Here is a 17,644-nt window from a genome sequence, read left to right as displayed (position 1 = left end):
AAGTGCCATATTTTCAGAAGACTTCTGCAAACCTGCTGCTTTTCTGCTGTCTTTTTGTATTTTCTTGACTGCTAGCCTTGTCATAACTCATTGTGTTTAACTAATATACTCTTTATGTAATCTATGTTTTACCAATCTGCAATCATGTTTTCATGTTTCATTCAATAACTTGTGTACGAATGAAACAAATTTGAAAACAAGAATTAATTAAACATTGGTATTTTTTTTCAGTAGAAGATTTTTACCAGTTCTAAAGTTGTACTAATTGAATATTTGGTTTTTTTTCTGGCTACAGTTTTTTTGATGTCAAATGTTCTATTTTAAAGAGTTCTTGACAGCCAAAATGTTAAGTATATGAAGGTATTTTATGTAATAAAACATCATGTATTAAAGAAAAAAAGAAAAAAGTGAAATAACCCCCAACTCTGAGCAATTATGTTTTCTCTGAAGAAATATTACTATTGAATGCATAAATTTATAAACTATTTTACATGTTTTGTGTTCATTCTGATGTGAACAGGAAAACACTTCAGTATCATTTTAAGGAATTTCCTGATTGGAAATCATCTGAGTATAACTTAACCTACTTTGCCAAGGATATATCAGCTGTGACTGTGTGTAAATGACTTCTGAGCTGGCTTTTGCCTTTTCAGACATGTTAAAATATTTGTGTGACACAGCTGCCCAAGCTGTTCACCTGGCAAGTGATTTCCTAACATAAGTCACAGTTTACACACTCTTAAAATGTGCAGCTCTATGCAAAATCTGGCCAGTGGATGCTGTTTCTGCCAAGAAGCAGAATAAAAGGTTCTAGGTTATTTTACCACATAGTTTTTAAATTTTTTTCAAGCAGTTGGTATTGGTGGCTCTTTTGACACAAAGTGTCTTTCCTTTCTGTTCTCTTTCCTGTTCTTTTCCTTGTTATATGCTTTATATTGGGTTTGTGTGTGTCCTTCAATATTACTGATGATCTTCCCAACCTTCCAGAGAGCCTACAGGGAAATGTAAGATCCTTTTGTCCCTGATCACTCATAGCTTTATATGCCAGCATAATAGGAATAAGCAATATTTTTTCTGTTTCTTCTCTGAGACCGTATAAGTTTGTGGCCAGAAACAACGTTCCCTTTGGATTTTTTCTGTTACCTTTGGATTTTTCCAAAGTTAAGTCTAAGGTAGACAAAGATAGAAAATTGGGGTCAGTAAAAATAAAGACAAATATGGCAAATGGAGGAAAAACAGCAGTCTTTTGGGAAAAAGCAGTAGTGCTTGGGGGAAAAATACCCTCTTAATTTAAGTAATTTAAACGTGTGAAGCAGGGAGGGTTAGTACAGCATTTGAGGTCATTAGTTTAACACAGTCCTGTCTCTGTGTTTGTTAACAAAGTATCACAATTCAGTTTATGTGAGCTAAAGATTTTGACTGTGAATGAAGATGTTTTGAGACATTTTATGGAACATGAGAGAGTGTTAAGTATAACTTGGTAGGAGTAACTTGTTTCCTGGTGGATTTTGACAACCATTACTCTAGGATACTCTTCAGATTTACTTACGAATAAAAACTTAATGACCTAGGTAAGCTGTCCTGTTTCTTCTCCACCCTCATCACTGCAAAGTTTCACTGAAACTTTTTGCATTCTCTGAAGTCCACTATTTGTAACTCTCTCCATCAGAGAGGTCACTCCAAGTAGCAACCTTTTGTGCCTATGAAAATTGTAAGCATTCTCTTTCCTCAAAAATCTTCTTTAAGGAAAAAAAAAAAAAATTAAACAATAGTTGCTTTCTGAACTTCAAGTTGTTATTGGTTGTACAAGTTTTTCTGTGGTTTTCTTTTTTCAAAATTGCCTAAGAATCAACTACTTTGTGGGGGTTTTTTTACTTTACTTCTTGAGTTATTCTTTGTCTCTTTGCCCTTTGGAATTATTCCCTTATTTAACTCTTAGACTAGATTATTCTAAGTATCTCCACTTAATCTCAGCTTCTTACTTTGCCAGGTCTTTGAACAAAGGTAATTATAATAACCAAATAACTGTGAGTCTTAAAGCAAATATCACTTATCTTCACATTAGAAGTTAAACATTACTTTTAAAGTGTTAGTATTCTAAACAATCACTTTACTATATAATCTAAAATTATATAAATTTATGCTGAGTGAAGAGTTCTAGTTCTTCGTCCTTGCCATTCAAACTTCTAAAAGCATTGTGCAGTAACTGAAAAAGTATAATCTTCCCATAAATTACCACAAAGATTCTGCTTTTGATGGCAGTCTGATTTTGAATTAACCACTTGAGACATGTTAGTCATCACTAAGAATAATAGAAGCAGGCAATAAAAGACAAAATAACATCTTAAAGGGAGAGTTTTGACAAATCCATGTGACATAATATGTGTGAGGTGCAGGTCACTCCCAAACACACGGACCATTGCACTTGAAACCTACCAGGTTTATTTTCAGTGGTCTATTCATGTCAGATTCCTTATGTAGCAGATTATTAAATGTCCCTGCCATCCCACCTCTTCAGTGAGTGTTCAGTGGCTTGTTATGAAAGTCTGGGGTTCTTTTCAGCATGTGGCTTTATGGTCTTAGGAAGACACAGTAAGAAATGTAACTGAGACATTGGACCTACATTGGTAAGGTTTGTGATAATCCTTTGAACTAATTATCTCAGAATTATTCCTCACACTCTTACTAGGGCAGAATATTCCTTTCCCTCCCCCTCTGCCCCAGTTTCTCCCATTCCCTCCCAAAACCAAAACAGTGAAGTTTTAACTCTTTTATTGCTAAAAATTGCTGGATTTCTCTTCAGCATTTGAAATTTTCTTACTCTTTGCATACTTTGTGTTTACCTATGTCATGCTGCCTGCAGAGCTCAAGAAGGTGAGGGGAGTTGGATTCTAATGCCAAATACACTACCTGTGTTCTTGTTGATTTTTATCTCTTGTTTTAGATCTGTATTTATTAATGTCACAAGTGCATGGATGACATACTGTCACATGCCCTGAGTTTATTCCCATGCCACGATTTCATCAGAAAGAGTTTAGCATGTTAATGAGATCAGATCCTGATTTCTGTCTCTGTGTGTACCAGCAGATAGATATTTAGTCACCAGTAGACAGGTTAGGCTAAATTTCAGGAAGGATACATACCCTGGATAAGTGTAGGACACAACCCAAATGGAGAGTGAAAAAAGGCCCTCTACAAGGTGAATAACCATATTTGCCATATTTACATTTTCATCACTCAGCTGCAAGGGAGAAGGGAGAGCTGTGACATCATCATATTAAGGTACTGAGAGTTTATGAAGGACATCAAGAATATTCTGAGTTAAAGAGATATTTTCCATCTTCCATTTTCACATCCCATAGACACAGCAGATCTGCTGGGTGATTTTTTGGAAGTTGTTACCTGGGAGATGGAGGTGAAAAAGTGTCTATAGAGTAAAGGTGTCTGACTGAAAAATGGTGTTAGAACATCCTGCTGTGGTGGTATTAATAGTATGGAAGACTGAACTTCAACAATGGAAGATACCAACAGCATTAGATCCATTTCATTGAAATGAACTGTGTAGAGTTAAAATCCTCTCTTCTTCTTACAGTTTTGAAAAAGTTTAGGGAAAAGGAATGTCTTTCATGGGCTAGTGGTATCTCAGTTTCCACCATAAGGCGGTGATGTTCATTTGAAAAGACGGATTTGAAGCCAGGATTTATAAAAGAGCGGTTTTGGATTTCCACCTTTTAAAAGGTCAGACACTTTTTCAGGGCATTGTGTTGTATTAATCACAGATAATTCCAAGGGCCAAAACAAGATTTTGATTTTGCATTTAAAAAAAAAGTTCTCATTTCCATTTCCAAATTTTCCTGAGTGGAAAAGGCTCTGGAGATACAGTCCTTGCCTGGTTTAGGACAAGTCCTGAAGAAAGGGAACCTTAATCCATCTTGCAGATTTTCCTTTTGTAGAATACCCTTCTTCACCAAGCTTGCCTAGAGGTACTTTGTTAACTTGAAAATTCTGAATTAATTTAATATTAAGTATTTAATCATTTAATATTAAGTACATATTTACAAATCATAATTTACTTTTAAATTCCAGCATTTCAAAGGCATAACTTTCATACATCAGTTCCAATTTACGTGTGCAAACTGATGCACTCTTCCATCCTCAGTCACTTTAAGTCACTAAGTCACTTTAAGAACTGTCCCTCTGCATGACTTAGGCTGGATACAGAATGTAAGGCACACTCTAAATTTATGAAAGTTGCTCTTGGGGAATTATAACATCATATCCTTTAAGAACAAGATTAATGACTGATGAATATTAAAATATTTTCCCAAGTAGTGTTATATGGAATGCATGATATGCATATTCATGTAAATGTTCAGGTTTCTCAGATGTGTTCATGTAGGTAAAATGGCAGCTGAGAGCAAAGTTTATCTTGCCATGTTATGCAAAAGCATTTTTAAAAGCTGTGCATATTGATTACTTTTATTGAAAATGTATAACCCTTAGGTGAGAAAACTCATGAGCCCAAGTCTAAAGGTGAAACACTAATAACTTCCCTAGAAGAGGAAGGTGTAGAAATGTTGCCTTTCCAAGGATAAGTTATTCCTCATGTAGTAAAAATGAATATAAATGTCTTTTTGCATCATTTTGAGCTCTTAATTCAATAGGGTTGCAACATTTTCTTAATGAGTTAATATTTTGCAGCTTTGGCCCATAAATCAAGTGCAACTTTTTTATACTTGGAAATTAAAATTACAGAGAGGTATCTAGAACCAGTTAAAACAAGATTTAAAATCTTTTTCAGTGGAGTATGTGTCTACCTATACAGAAAGAATTGCAGTTTTTTCCTGCAGTGTGTGACCGGATTAGATTTATCTAGTGACACTGTCAAAAGTATCAAAAACATTTTTCTAAAAGTTTTACATGTTTTAGGACTGTTTATTGCAATTAGTTTTGTATTTGGAATGAACTTGGAGGTTTATGGAAAGTGAGTCTGAAGTAATCCCCTAAAATTCTGTAAAAAATTTTTTTTTTAATTTAGCATTATAGGAAAACTAAAATTGTCAGTAAAAGTTTGCAAAAGAAATGTCAGGTCTTTTTATAGTAATTTTTAGATGGTTAAGGCCAATCCAGTTAGAAAAATAAGGAATGTAAATAGTCCTGGGCTTAACGGCTAGTCAGTTTCACATAATTTATATGAAAATCATTTATTCTAAATACAAAAGTTTTAAATTTTGTTCTTTCCCGCGTGAGCTCTTTACATATTAAAAGCTGTTACATGTTTATATAGTGTAGGAAACCAGACAAAATGTAATTTTAAATTTGTCTTATATTCTGTAAAGTACAGCAGTATACCTATGAGGACAACATTAAGGATGGTCTCTCAGTGAGAATGTTCCTTCCTTCCAGCCTAGGAAGTTTTTTTGAGAATTAAGAAATCATGCTGTGTTACTTCTCTGCCTGCTATTCCAAAATAAACCCATACCCTTAAACGTCCCTATCTAAGAGTGTTTTATCTAAAAATGGAATTCAATGTACTTTATTCATTTTTTATTGCAGTATTAACTCTGCAAATGTTAAACAAAAATGCTGCAGAAAGAACTCACATTAAATTTGACAATATCCCTTAAATTCAGCTTTTTCCTTAAATAATCATATTTCTGATGCCAATGCGAGAAGCCAATAAAATTAGGATGAAGTATTTCAAATAAATTAATGTTATTTAGCAGTACAATTCAAATTTCTCCACTGAGTCCATATCACACACAGCCCCTCCCAAAAACCCTGAAATTCTACAATTTTCAGGACACCAAAGCAAATCTTCCTTCGTCATCAGTGATGTGTCATTCAGGTGACTGATGGACAGCCCTGTCTCTATTAGGAGAGAAGGATCTGTTCCTTTTATAGCTGACAGTACATTTAATGGCTGGTGTAGCAGACATAGGATCAAAAATGAATTTAAGGAAAGGGGACAGAGAGATCAGAAATTTCAGCTTGTGACTGATATGGTAATAAGGTATTCTTATCCAAGGGTGTAGAGAAGAGCATCTTGTGAGTAGAAGGAAGAGGATTTCAGAATTGAAAACTCTTCAGGATGTGATACGAAATAGAAGATTAAAAGTGTAGGGCTAAAAATACTGATATGCTAAGAAAGATTTTATGACATTTTTTAAAATTGCACGATAAACGAAGAGATCAGGCAAAGGAGAAAGAGTTTATTTGTATCACTGAAGAGAAGTAGGACAAGGCACCAGACTGATTTGATAATAAAAGGATATTTGTCTCAGGAAGAAAAACCAATAATTTTGTTATATCATACAAGCTGGAATTAGGTTTAGAAGGGAAGTTTGAGGTTTTAACCTGAAATGTTTTTTGAAGGCTCAAGTTTAATTTTCATGTAAATTTTAATTTAGTAGTCCTGTGTTTTAAATACAGAACTGTCTGTTCACAAATGTAATTACTGTAGATAAATACTAGTTGAAAAAATTCACTTGTTATTAAGAGATGAATACAGAAATAATGCCAAAAATTTTTGGTTTTGCTGTTCCCCCAGCTCAGGGTAACTACATGAAACAGGAATCACACAGCTTTCTATGTTTCCAGTGATTCCATAGTAAAACAAAAAATTAAAAAGTAATTGGGGAAAGTTCTAAAAACTTAAAATTAGGAAGCTTTTTTACAGTGGTGCTAACTGAATATGCAGTACCTGATATATGGAAGATGCTGGTTTGCACTAACCATTACTGACAGATGCTTGACCCTAGCTAGTCAGGGTGAAAATCTGCTGACCAAAGGAGACACTAGAAGAGAAGGTAGTGGGGATTAAATATTGAAGTAGATGCATTATTATGTTCAGAAGTTTTGTGCTCGCTCCTCTCTTGTGGTGATTTCCATCTGAAGCACTGACTGCAATTTGTTTTGTTTAGTTCATGAGATCTGACAAGATCATGACCTGCTGGTTGCATAAAGCATGCTAAGGATTTTTATTTGTCATCAGTGGCCCAGAGTGAGGAGATAAGAGACCCAAACCTAAAGTCAAATGGAGTTTATCTCGCAAGAAATCAAAATACAGTGCTCAGGCCCTAAGAAAAGCCTTAAAATGCATTAAAAATGTCAATGGAAGTTTACAAAAGTAGAGAGAAAAGGAAGAGTGCATACTTTGATACTTTTTTTTCTGCCTACTTTTGAAATGTGTGCAGAAAACAGAAACAGAGAAATATAACCTTGTTCTGTGTCTAGAGAAAGAGCCATCTGAGTTTCAGCCTGCGTATATTGAGTTTATCTCCATTGCCCCTGATCATTGAGCCTTTCCCAGCTACTGTCTGGTAAAGTAAAACTCTGAAAAACTCTAACAAAAAATGGTGAAAGAAATCCCCAAACTCCTGACCTTCTGCTCTGTACATTAGAAAATGAATTTTTAATACTACACTTCAGCCATGTAAGTTGTTTTTTGAGTTTGAATGCTGAGCTAGAACTAAAGGAAATTACAAAAGAATTTGCTGTTATTTTGATCTGTTTAAGGTGTTTTATTTTTTACAGGGAGCTTAAGCTTTGTAGCTTTGGAAGTGACTTTGAGTAGTCTTGAGAGTATGAACTAGTTTCTGTCTTGTGGGTTGCCTTAGGAAGAGAATAAATTTGGAGTAAAATTAGTCTATAATTACTTGGGGATGAGAATACTTGCAATAAATTGGCCTTGATGTAGCCTGTTCAAATGTATTATATGGATAAAGATATGAACAGGGACTCACCTTTAAAGTCACTATTTGATATCAGGTTTTCACCTAAGTGAGGATAAAACCCTGAGTTTTATGTTTTGAACAAAGCAAGCTGGCAGCAAACAACAATTCAGCTTTGTTTTCACTGAATAAAAGTTGACAGAACATCAAAGTTTATACAACTTCAAGGCTTAATACTAAGCAGAAATTGCAGAAACTTCCAATCAAAGGTTCAGCTGCAAAAATGAAAATATACTCCTTCAGCAGGGAATTGCCAGGTTCATACCATGTGTTAAGAAAACTACTTCCATGAAAGTATTTTAAAATTTTTAGGAAAATGCCACGTGTTATGCAAATAATATCATCATTGAAAATATCTAAATACATGCAAGGTATTCCCTCCCAAACATGGTAGCTGTTTCCCCGAAAGGTAATCTGGAAGTACTGAAGTTTATTTCAAAACTGAGGAAAAATTTAAAGAGAAATGAATCTAGGCATTCGAATACATAAGAAATAATAAAGAGAATTCAAGAATTTCTAACATAGAAAAAGGTTTTAATAGCTCAAAATACTTGAAGTCAAAACTAAAAAGAAAGCAACTTGACCTGAAAGCTTTGCTTTTGAGAAATGTCAGAAATTTTAGAGTATTTTTTAAACAAATTGAACAGAAAAAATGACTTTGTATATTAAAGGAAGAAGAGAGAAGGGAGGTAGACAATAAGTTTTATATTACTGCAGTTATGAAGAATAGAAATGTGACTCAGGAAAGTTATAAATACCAAGGAGAAATGTGTGGTCAGAGAGAAAATGAAGGCTCTTAGTGTATATGGAAGAATAACTTGGTTGCAATGTATAGGAATTGCTGGAACATCTAATATTGTAATGACATGTAGCAATGCTGGATACTATGTAAACCACATTTCCCTTATTCACACAGCTACTGATTTTATCAAAGAATTCAAACAGTTTTGTGTGTTGTGGCTTCCCTCCCTTATTGTGATGTTTAATGGTTTTCTTTGGAATATATAAACAAACTCACATTTGTAATTTCTGAATTTATGCCAGAGACCTGTCTAAAAATTGGCAACACATTCTTTGCCTTTTCATTTCTTCATATCCCAAGCTGACTTAAGCAAGGGGTCACATGCTGGTTTGCACCACCATAATTTCATACCTGAGGTCCTTTTAACTCACAGACTTGCAGAATCCTAGAGTGATTTGAGTTGGAGGGGACCTTAAAGGTTGTCTATTTCCACCCCTTCTGCCATGGACAGGGACAGCTTTCATTAAAGCACATTTTTTGGGCACTTTTTTGCAAAGGTGATTTGTTACTTTCTTTTTTATCAGTCTGCTCAGAAACCTTTTCTGCTGAAGCCTCAATTGGGAAGAGTCTCTCTGACCATTCCCCTCTAGAGTTTAGAAAGTCCCTGAACTCCACTGTAATGAACACCACTGCAAAGAATTAATTTAGATTTTCTGCTGCAGCCTTATCTTCCTTGAGCATTCCTTTTCCACCCTGATCATTGATCAACCCTTCTGAGTTTGTCAGGCTCCCAGCTTCAGATGTGTTTGAAAAGGTTGTGCTACTGCTTTTTTAAATCCTTAGCATGTTGTCACTTGAGGGTGGAGTTTTTTTTGGTAGTAATGTTCTTGGAGGTTTGAGGAGAGGGTGGCAGCCTTGTTAATTTTTTGTTTAAATAGCAGCTTATGCTCTTTTCTGTTTTCCTTAACCATACAGACTTTCATTGGTGGATGTGTTGCTGTATTTAATAAATCCCTTTGTCCTGCAAATTAATCACATATCCTTGGTAAACGGAACTTTGCTTTTCATGCTTTCATCTTTTGTTTCCTACCTGAATTTCAGAGCTTTTCTTACAGTTTGACTGCATTCTTGAAGAATGTGATGTCCCAAGCTATGGGTACTCTTTAACTTTATTTTAGTCTTTTAATTAAGAACTTTTATTTCAGCTTCCAAAGCAGTATTTTCTGTTTTGTGTAAGATGATCCTCCCTTCTTGCACAAGTTACCTCTCTTCTCTGTATTGTTTTTTTTTTTTTTACCTATTGTAATTGATTAAACTCAGGGTCCTGTACATGCCAGAAACCTTTAATGGACATTTAGAAGATCTCTTTAGCTCAATGATGCTAATTTTTGCAGATTGTAAGACACTGAGGGTATTCCAGACAGTATAAACTGGGAATTCTGGTATTAAAACCTTGTAAACTGTATGCATATCAAATTAGCCCAAGAAAATGAGTAAGTTAATACAGAAGGTATTTGGTGGAAATTTTAAGAAAATACAAATAAATCCTGAAATACCAATACAAATAAATCCAGAAACAGTTTTATTGGAAACAGGGTTTGGAAATAAAGTCATATATGTGGAATAAGGAACTGCAGCAAGGAAGATGGTGACTCTGAGATGAACGAGGGTCACAGCAGAGGAGAAAACCAGTAGGAACTCCCAAGACTAATGCTGTGGTAAAACAGGAGTGCTAATGGAGCTCTCTAGTATATAATTCAGGAAAGTGCTAGTAGGAGGATTAAGGCTATTTTCATCTCATAAAATATACTGACAAACAGGAATAGTGCAAGTAGTTCTTAGATAGGCATTATTAAAAGCTGGTGAACAACTCTTTATAGATGAAAAATACTACCACATGAAATATTTGTGCTGTGAAAATCAGGCCTTATGGTAGAGATTTCAGGCTAAATTTGTTTTATCTACCTGAACGAAATTGATGAGATAATTTTATTAACATTCACAAGTGTGTTCGAAAACCAGGAAAATGCTAGATACAAAAACTATTGAGTGAGAGGAACCAATTTTAATTTCCTGATATAAAATTACAAAAGTACTGTCAGTTTGCTCTGAAGTTTTTGTTACAAATCAGTGACATTTAAAACCCAGGGACAATGTGATAATCTAAGAAGCTAATTTGCCAAAGTGCTATTTCCATTAGTGTATATATAAAGTTTGTTACTATTTTGAACCCTTACAAGAAGGGATTAGATAATATAGTTTGTTGACAGTGACTAAATCAGTTCAGGATTTGCTTTGTCTCAGCATGAACAGTGAGTGGCATTCCTGCTAAAAGTTCAAAGTTCTCATTGATTTGAAGGCTGCTAGGATTGATCACCTCGTAGGATAATTTGCAAGGCATTTTTGTTTTTCTAACATAGGAGAAAGTTCTACAAATTGCAAAGTGTGGTTCTCGTTGAAGATTTACAGCACACCTGCAGCAGCAGAAAAGACGATAGATGTGGACTGCAGAGCTCTGGTAAGATCACTCTAAATGTCTCATTTTGTTCTACTGCATTAGAAGAAAAATTTAATTGTTATTGTTGTTCTGGCTGCTATCACAGAGGATTAATCAATTTTATTAAGTGAACATACAATAATTTTTTGTGTAATAAAATTCAGTACTTATTAAGATCTTATTTAAGCTCAGTGATATGAACTAAAATAAATTCTTGAATAAAAATATCTTCTTTGTCTAGTTGGAAAAGTTACACTTTTATTCTTCTGACATCTTCTTTTAATTTTGAATCTCAAATAAGTCTGAATTCTCAAAAACTTCAGTATATCTGTTGCCACAACAGAATATGTCTCTTTTGTTACTTCCCTTTTTAATGCATGCCAAGTTATTATTGTCATTTAAATTTCTTTAATCATTGGGATATATTTAATCATTTTCATATTACTAAATGAATACATACTGTTGCTCATAAAAAAATTACATTATATTGGTCATACTGGAATAACAATTGCATCATATTAAATAAGTATCCTTTAAGTCACTTAACTGTGTAAAGATAAAATTATTTTTAGTATGTTTTCTTAATAAATAGTGTTTTTGTTTCCCACTGATATGTAAATTTTTTTTGTGTGTTTGAATTATCATTTGTAAGGTGTTTGTTTTCACAGCTAATATTTTTTATAACTTCTGGAATGGATTTTTTGCTTTATTGTTTAGACATCCTGCTTTCTGCATGTATTGTAATAATGGGTGCTGGTAACAGATTGTATGAGTAGAAATTACCAGAATGGTGTTTTTCTGCAGGAACATTTTTGCAAGTAAAAGTATGTGATGGAAGTGCTAGGGGAATACCTCTTCTTGTCACAGCTGCTGGGAATGGAACAGAGTCTCCTCAGTTGATTTTACATGTATTCAAAGGGGGGGTAAAAATCTAAACCAGTAAGCACTTTTAAAATATTTAAATACCATTGTCCACATATGACTTCAGGTTTGCTCTTCTTTCCTTGAATTTCAGTGTCCTGACTGTGAACCTCTGTAGGGAAGAGACACAGACACATGTTTTCAAAGTCTTGGTGTTGGATGAGTATGCTGGGATGTGTCTGCTGCTAGTAAGAAACATTAAAGCTGGACTAAAAGAGTTTGTGATTTGAGACCTTGAAAAGAGTAGTGCAGGTTTTTGTCCCACAGGATCTTGCATTGCCTTGTATCATTTTATGATCAGAAAATTCTCTGAAGTGGTAAAAAGGAAAACTAGATTTGAAGTACACGTTTGGCTCCTATTGTATGAGAAATTCTCAAGGTGCATTTGAACTATTCCTATAAATTTTAATCAAATTCAATGTGAAAACTTGAAAAATAAAGCATTAAAGTACAAAATGCTTCTGTGATGTTCACAGCACTGAAATGATTTACCTTAAAATTTGGGTATTTCCTTTAAAGGAAGTTGAAGGAGGTAAAGAAGTAGATATATCTCTTCTTCAGATCTCTATGAAAAATGATTTTTTTTTTTTAATTCATGAATTTGGAAGATGGCATGAAAATTTCTGACTAGCAAATAATAACATGTAGTTACTGTTATGGAATTGTGATTACTGAATTTACTGGTTATGTGCCAGGAACTTAATTTTGGAGTGTGGGAGCTTTCTGTCTCTTGAGTAAGGGAAGGGGATTATCCTAGCTAATATCTCAGTAGAGCTGTCAGTGTGACACCAGGGAAGAGAATCAATGCAGTCCTTGACTGCTGGAGAATGGTCAGACATGAACAGAAAGCAAATAATGCTGGTGGTACCTTTATTAGAATGTGCACACATCTGGTTCTTGACGGTTAAAAATTATTTCGAAATACTGGAAGAAAATCAAAGAAATCTCCCAGAAGCATGGGGGACTGGAAGAGCAAGCCTTGTCAGATGAATGTTAAATAGCTCAATCAACTTAGTTTGCCAAATAAAAAATGGAGAAGAAATGTGATAATTCGCTAAAGAATATTTACTGATGATGTCTCACCTTTGCTGACCAATGTGTATCAAGAGCTAACAGCCAAAAACATACAGCTGAGATTTACTTAATTTTGCATAGAATGTCCCAGTAATGAGAACAATAAAACATTGGAAGATCTTACTAGTGAAAACGATAGACAAAGTCTTGTGAAGGTGAGAGCTTGAAATTGCTTCAAAATCTGATAAATATTTAAAAAGCATAGACACCTGGTACATTTGCTACATCAGTGAGTCAGATTTAATGAATACATTGATCTCTGTTTGACCTTAGAGTCTTCTTCCTTCTTGGCCCTTGGAACGAAGAGGGTTAGCAATATTTAATTTAAAATACTAATAACACTGCTTTTGTATGGTAGTTATAGCTGAATCTCATCATTAAATGCAATTCACATTTTTCCTCAGCATGTCAGAAGCTCTGTTCTGTCTTACACAAGTGATCAGACTTCTGAAACATCCGAAATTTGCTACAGCAGAGGTAAAGCTGGCAGCATGGAGATGCTGGATGAGCCAGGTGTAGCATCTTGCTGTTCTTGATGGTGGCCACGGTGACCACCAGCCTGCAGGCAATGAGGGTGGGCCCAGGGAGCTGAGGGGACACCCCAGGAACAGTGGACAGTGTGGGATCATCTTGGCACATGTCCTGTTATATTCAATGAGTACATTTGCTTGCAGATTTCAGTTTTGGGTTTGAGGTTTGGGAACGCTTTAGGTTGACTCAGCCTTTTGCACTTCATACATGGGCATCTGTCTGAAATGCAGTGCCTGGGTGACAGCTCCCACCATGTGGAAAGGGGAGGTGGGAGGTGTCAGGATTCAGGCTGAATTTCTGATTCTGTGAATGTTCTGACCCTGATGGATGGCCTGAGGCACTGGCCATCAGCTGATGCTGCTCCTCTGTTGAAGACTGCAGAGAACTCTGAAGAAACAAGGAGTTCTACCTGGCAGCACCATGAAATTGTCTGTAGCTCTCTTCTTGGTGTCAGCATAGAGTTGCTGTCTTCTGTTTCCAGTGCATAAAATCAGCTAAAAAGAAGTGCCACAGTTAGGTCTGTACTGCCCCACCCCAAACTCATGCATTGTGCTGCCATCCTTGTTTAAGTAGTTCAGAATTTTCTGTGGTAAGTATTATTGCATGTACTTTCATCTGTCTTTTGCATAATGCTTAATTCTGATTAGATCAGTGATCCTGAGTTGGAACAACACAGGATTTTCCAGTTACATTTACCTTTAGTTTGCTTTGTTACTTCCATGTCTTGACATCCTTAAGGTGAAAATTTCAATATCAAAGTGAATCTCCAGATATGTATCTAAAAGACTTAGAGATAATTTTGTTTAACTCAAGTTTTTAATAAAATATTTTAAGTTTGAATTTCTACATTGATGAGATCCATCTCATTACATATCGTTTCTGGATGTGTTTTTTTCTCTCAAGCTAAAATTCAAAGTGGAGATTGACTAGTTAAGTGATTCAAGCCCAGTTTTATGCTGCCCAAGTTTTGTTAAAATTATTTTGACCTGCTATAGCTGAAATAGTTTAAGCTTGTAATTTCTATTAACCTGATTATGATTAAGGTGTTTATGGAAATAAAAATATTGAATAAGTCAATATTGAAAGCCATAAGCTGTATTGAAAAGGTCATTAATTTTAATCTGTGATCTAATTTCAATTATTTTTATTACTGTATATCTTGTTTGCATAGAAGATGTTATCTAACTGGAAATGTAGAGTCAAATCCTATTGTAGTCCTTACTCCTCAGCAGACAGTATGGGTTTCTGGCTGGGCACTGGCACAGTATCCTCAGGATGATGCTCACAGCACCAACCTGGCAGAGCTCATCCAGTGTTTAGACAATGTCCTCAGGCACATGGGGTGACTCTTGGGGTGTCCTGTGCAGGGCCAGGGGTTGGACTCGATGATCCTCATTGGTCCCTTTCAACTCAGCATATCCTATGATCCTATGAAATGGATTTCAATGAAGACCTCCTAAGAACTGAACCATAAAATAAAGGAAATAAATTAAAATATACTAGTTTCTTCTTAATTTTTTACATAGAAGCGCAGTAGTTCACCCATTTTGAGCTACACCTGTCTCTAAATTGGATAAGATATTATTTTTTTGGCCCACCACACGTTGTTTGGTATAATAGAATGCTTTAAAGGTCAATACAGCATTTGAGTAAGAAAAATACTGTAATCTCATTTTCTGTGTATGGAAAATGATAGTAAAAAAGGAAAAATTGCCACAAACTTGGCTCTTAATAGTGCTAGTACTGTTTAATATGGTTATGTTTAGAAGTTTTGGGAGAGAGAAGCAGTTTCACTTCACTTTTTCTCCCTGGTCGTGAGTACTCATAGTGTCTCCTGTGCTGGGTAAATGCTTGATGCCATTACTTTGCAAATAGCAGAATAGAATATTGAATTTTACGTTCCTTGTGATAATTCCACATGCTTCTATTTTCAAGTCTGTTTTTTCAGTGTTCAGTTAAACTTATTGAAGATATATTTATTTATCTTTTCTTCTCCAGTTTTTTGGGGTTTGTGTTTTTGTTTTGTTTTTGTTGTGGTTTGTTGGTTTCTTTGGTGGTGGTGGTATTTAGTGGTGGTGGTTTGTTTTTTTGGGTTAAAGAGGGGAAGGCTGGGTGTTCTCATGTTTGGCTGGGGTTTTTTTCCAACTTGGACAGATTAGTCATGATTTCTGATTCTCATTTAAAATGAATTATTTTTTTAAAGCCTGTAGCCTGTTGATCTGGATATTTTTTCTAATCCAAGCCCTGAATGCTCTGAAATCTAGTACTCAACCATTGGAGAAATAAGAAAAGCCCAACTGAAATGGAGGGAGAGTATCCATCTACAGATTTACTTTCTAAGTTCTGTATATATTAAGAGAAAATAGATAATGAAGCCTGGAAATGTTGTAAGGATGCATTCTAGCTGTGAATGATTGCTAAAGCTTAGTAAACAGGAGAACCCTTACCAGTGTGTCAAGGATAAACCTATATTTCAGAGGAGGGATATTATCTAGTGTTGGAAATACTGAAATAAGCCAGTCAGTCCTAGTGCTGCTTATAATGAACATCCTCAACTTTACATTACAACTTCAGCAGTCACCACCCAGGTTCAACCTCCTTTTTTGCCAGCTGTCATAATGAAAGAAACCAATCTAAATTCTGAGAATATTTGTCTTTTTTTAGTGTCCTTTGTCTTTCAATCCACCTGGATAACCATTTTGGTCAATTGGAACTGCTCACCTGTAAAGAACATTTCCCCACACTCATTAAATACTCCATCAGTTTTGCTACATGTAGAAACATTTCCATAGCACTGTCCTGGAATTAATTGCAGTAAACAAATTGCAGGTTTGTGAGGGGTCATTTCTATTCTATAATTTTAGAAAATCATTCTGTTTTGAACTACATGATGTAAGGGAGACTGATCTTGGAGACTTGTCAGCTTTGGCTTTCCTTCCACCAATGCAAATTTCAGGTTTCATTTCACCCTGACAAGGATCATCAAGTCTATTAAAATAGATAAGCTGAAAAGTAGTTCAGGAAAAAAGGGAGAAAGTATGCTCTGTGATCATAGTCTGGTCGGGAATTTATTCATTTTTCTCTTATGAAAGTATTAACATATTTTTATTTAATTTTGTCTTGTGTAGACCAGCCTGTGGCAGTCTAATAAATAGTAGTTCTGTGGCTTTTACTCTGTTAATGACATCTAGATAGCACAAGCCATCTAAACTGTTGTTCTTTAGTAGCTGACAGCTTTTCAAATTCATTATGAATTCTAAAAATTGCCTGCACAAATCTCATCAAGTTCAGAAGGCCAAGAGCAAGTTCCTGCACTGGGCTCAGGGCACTCCCAAGCACAAATACATGGATTGAGAGCAGCTCTGAGGAGGTGACTTGGGGGTGTTGATGCATGAGACCCAGCTGTGAGCATCTGCAGCCCACAAAGCCAAACGTGTCCTGGGCTGCATCAAGAGCAACGTGGGCAGCAGGTGAGGGAGGGGATTCTGCCCCTCTGCTCTGCTCTGGTGAGAGCCCACCTGCAGTGCTGGCTCTAGCTCTGGGGTCTCCAAAATAGGAGGAATATGAACATGTTGGAAAGAGTCCACAGAAGGGCTGAGCACCTCCCTTGTGAGGACAGAGAGAGTTGGAGATTGAGCAGCCTTCCAGTACCTAAAGGGAGATACAAGAGAGCTGGAGAGGGGCTTATGACAAGGGCATGTAGTGGTTAGTCAAGGGGTAATGACTGTAAACTGAGAGAGAGCAGGTCTAGATCAGATGTAAGGAAAGGATTCTTTCCTGTGAGGGTGGTGAGGCCCTGGCACAGGTTGCCCAGAGAAGCTGTGGCTGCCCCATCCCAGGAATTGTCCAAGGCCAGGCTGGATGGGGTTTTGAGCAGCCTGGTCTGGTGGAAGGTGTCCTTGACCAAGGCAGGGGGGTTGGAATGAGGTGCTCTTTAATGTTTTCTTCAACCCAAACAATTCTGTGATACTCCTCCACCTCTTCTCATACAGAAATAAATTTGCCTTCTAAGGGAAATCTTTATTTATTTGTAAGTTGTAGATCAGAAGTATCACTCTTGCCAACTCTGTGATGTATTTCTTCTCATAGCATTTATTGACTCAAGGAATAGTTCCCCACAAAAGCCTTGGCAGATCTTTAGAACCT

General features: G+C 35.7%; 1 protein-coding gene across 2 annotated transcripts in view; it reads left to right on the top strand.

Annotated features, from left to right (window-relative positions):
* The window catches only part of CFAP47 (cilia and flagella associated protein 47), a 254,052-nt gene that overhangs the window by 141,265 nt on the left and 95,143 nt on the right, over positions 1-17,644 (top strand). For both annotated transcript variants that reach the window (XM_030282490.4, XM_072934926.1), the window contains one exon: positions 10,896-10,993. In XM_030282490.4, coding sequence (XP_030138350.4) covers positions 10,896-10,993 — 98 coding nt within the window. The remainder of the gene's footprint in view (positions 1-10,895; positions 10,994-17,644) is intronic.

Source organism: Taeniopygia guttata, chromosome 1, assembly GCF_048771995.1.
Source record: "Taeniopygia guttata chromosome 1, bTaeGut7.mat, whole genome shotgun sequence".
Taxonomy (NCBI): domain Eukaryota; kingdom Metazoa; phylum Chordata; class Aves; order Passeriformes; family Estrildidae; genus Taeniopygia; species Taeniopygia guttata.
This window is presented reverse-complemented; position numbering and strand designations above follow the sequence as displayed.